Source organism: Chlamydomonas reinhardtii, chromosome 12 (assembly GCF_000002595.2).
Source record: "Chlamydomonas reinhardtii strain CC-503 cw92 mt+ chromosome 12, whole genome shotgun sequence".
NCBI lineage: Eukaryota > Viridiplantae > Chlorophyta > Chlorophyceae > Chlamydomonadales > Chlamydomonadaceae > Chlamydomonas > Chlamydomonas reinhardtii.
In genome coordinates this window covers 5066605-5068550 of record NC_057015.1, presented here as the reverse complement: position 1 = coordinate 5068550, position 1946 = coordinate 5066605, and the positions used below count along the sequence as shown (strand labels likewise).

Sequence of the window (1946 nt, the reverse complement as noted above, 5' to 3'; positions counted from 1 at the left end):
TGTAAAGGTGCGGCAAGCATCCCATGCATTCCGTCCCCTGTTGCCCCGTCCCATTGTGCCCCATCCCCTTGAATCCTGCCTTGTGCCCACACCCCTGAAGATCTCCCCGCCCCCAAAAACTGCCTGCCCCAACACGCATGCACGCACCAGAGCACGGATGCGCCGCCGGCCGGAATGGGGTCGGCTCGGCGCCACAGGCGGTTGGCCAGCCAGCACACGGGGAAGGTGAAGGCGGCGCGGGCGGCGGCCATCATGGCCAGCAGTCCCGCCGCCAGCAGCACGGCAGCCAGCAGGTAGCGCCGGGACACGTCCGGGCGCCTGGGAGGGGGGGGAGAGACGAGGGCGGAGGGAGGGGGAGCAATCGCGAGCGGGTTGGGTAATGTACGGTATTGGGAGGCGTTGACGCTGCCCACTCCGGGGCAAGCAGGAGATGCACGGATGGGCAGGTTAGGGGAGAGGAGCCGCAGTCAAGCAACCACAATCCCCGTACAGAGCATGCGCCAACCAGGCGCCGTCACCGCACCCGCCCCGCGCCTCATAGCCCAGCACCCACCAGCAGGTTCTCTACGGAGCCGCCCTCCGCACAGCTCAGCAGCAGCTCCGCCCGCTCGTCGTCATCAGTCGGCAGCCGGTAGCCCAGGCACTGCACCGCGTGCTCGCAGCCCGCGGCAGCAGCCAGCCCTGCCAGCTCCTGGTTCAGTATGCGGCGTAGTGCAGCCACAGCGCCCTTGGTCTCACACGCGTGCAGGGTCTTGCGTGCGGCCTTGACGGTGGTGCCGTCAGGCAGGGTAATGATCACCATTTCCACGTGGCCGAAAGCGCCCTTGCCCAGCTCGCGCTGGGGGATGCAGAGCGTAAGACCGTGCTGCTTGATGAAGGCCTTGACCTCCTGTGGAAAAGGAGGCGGCATTGAACGGGCAACAGTGAGCCTGGTGAGCGAGAAAGGCATGTCAGCCAGCGCGAAGGGGGTTGACCAAGGCAAGTGTGCGTGGGGGCCGGTTGCACGGCAAGTCAGAAACATGTATCCACTACGGTACACCCGGCGCGCCCTGCATAGCAATGTGCGTGCGCGCGTGCACCGGTATGTATGCGCCTCACCTCGTCACTCATGCAGGACGCCTCTGTGCGCTCCACGGTTTCCACCTGTGCCTCCTTGGCATTGTTGGGGAAAGCAGTGGCGATGGTGTCAGCGGTGGTGGCGCTGCACGCGGCGTTGTCCCCACGGAAGGCGGAGAGGCCCGTGCCGCTGAGGCTGCCGGCCGCCGTGTTGCCAGAGCTGGCGGAGGAGGCGCAGCCGCCCGTGGAGGCGTCGGAGGGGCCCGAGCTGGACTTGTCGTTGACGGCGGCCAGAGCGAGCTCGCCGCTAGGGCTGCTGGCACCGCCGCTGCTGGAGGTGGCGTCAGCGGCCTCATCGGCGGCCTTCGTCGGCTGCAGGTCATCGCGCAAAGGCACCTGGTGAGGGCAAGGGGGTGAGAGTTGAGGAATAAAGGGCCGTGTCGATATCCAGGTCGAAATGGGTGAGGTGGGAAAGTGGGAAAGGAAAGGCAAAGGAGCAACGGGGTGCGCGGTAGTGGACGCTGTGTGCACCAGGGAGGCGAGCGGGGCCTCTGGGGTAATTGCTGGACGGTCAAACCGTCGAACATGTTGACTTCTAGCGAATCGCGAATGTGCTATGCAACAGAACATGCACGCGACTAGCCTGCTATCAGCGAGAATCGTTGCGTGCTCACCGCGGCCGCGTCGTTGGGCGAAGATGAAACAGTCGCGATACCGCTTTTCGCGCTGCATGACTTGTCCTTGGGTTTACAGTCGCTTTTGCGGCGAAGGATCCGTAGCAAGCCTCCTCGCCGAGCGAGCACGAACGTGGCGGTGCCCGCCAGGATAGCGATGCACGCGGCTTTCACGGCTGGGCCCTTAATGAAGCTGGTGGTGTTCTTTCCAGCACA

At 65.1% G+C, this 1946-nt stretch overlaps 1 protein-coding gene across 1 annotated transcript; it reads right to left on the bottom strand.

Annotated features, from left to right (window-relative positions):
* Positions 1–443: 443 nt before the first annotated feature.
* CHLRE_12g526471v5 (uncharacterized protein) lies at positions 444–1905 on the bottom strand. Its single transcript, XM_043068494.1, has 3 exons — positions 1626–1905; positions 1099–1452; positions 444–889 (listed from the first exon to the last, which is right to left on the bottom strand). Exons 1-3 carry the CDS (start codon positions 1641–1643, stop codon positions 536–538), a joined length of 726 nt encoding a protein of 241 aa, XP_042918590.1. The 5' UTR covers positions 1644–1905; the 3' UTR covers positions 444–535.
* Between the last annotated feature and the right edge of the window lie 41 nt (positions 1906–1946).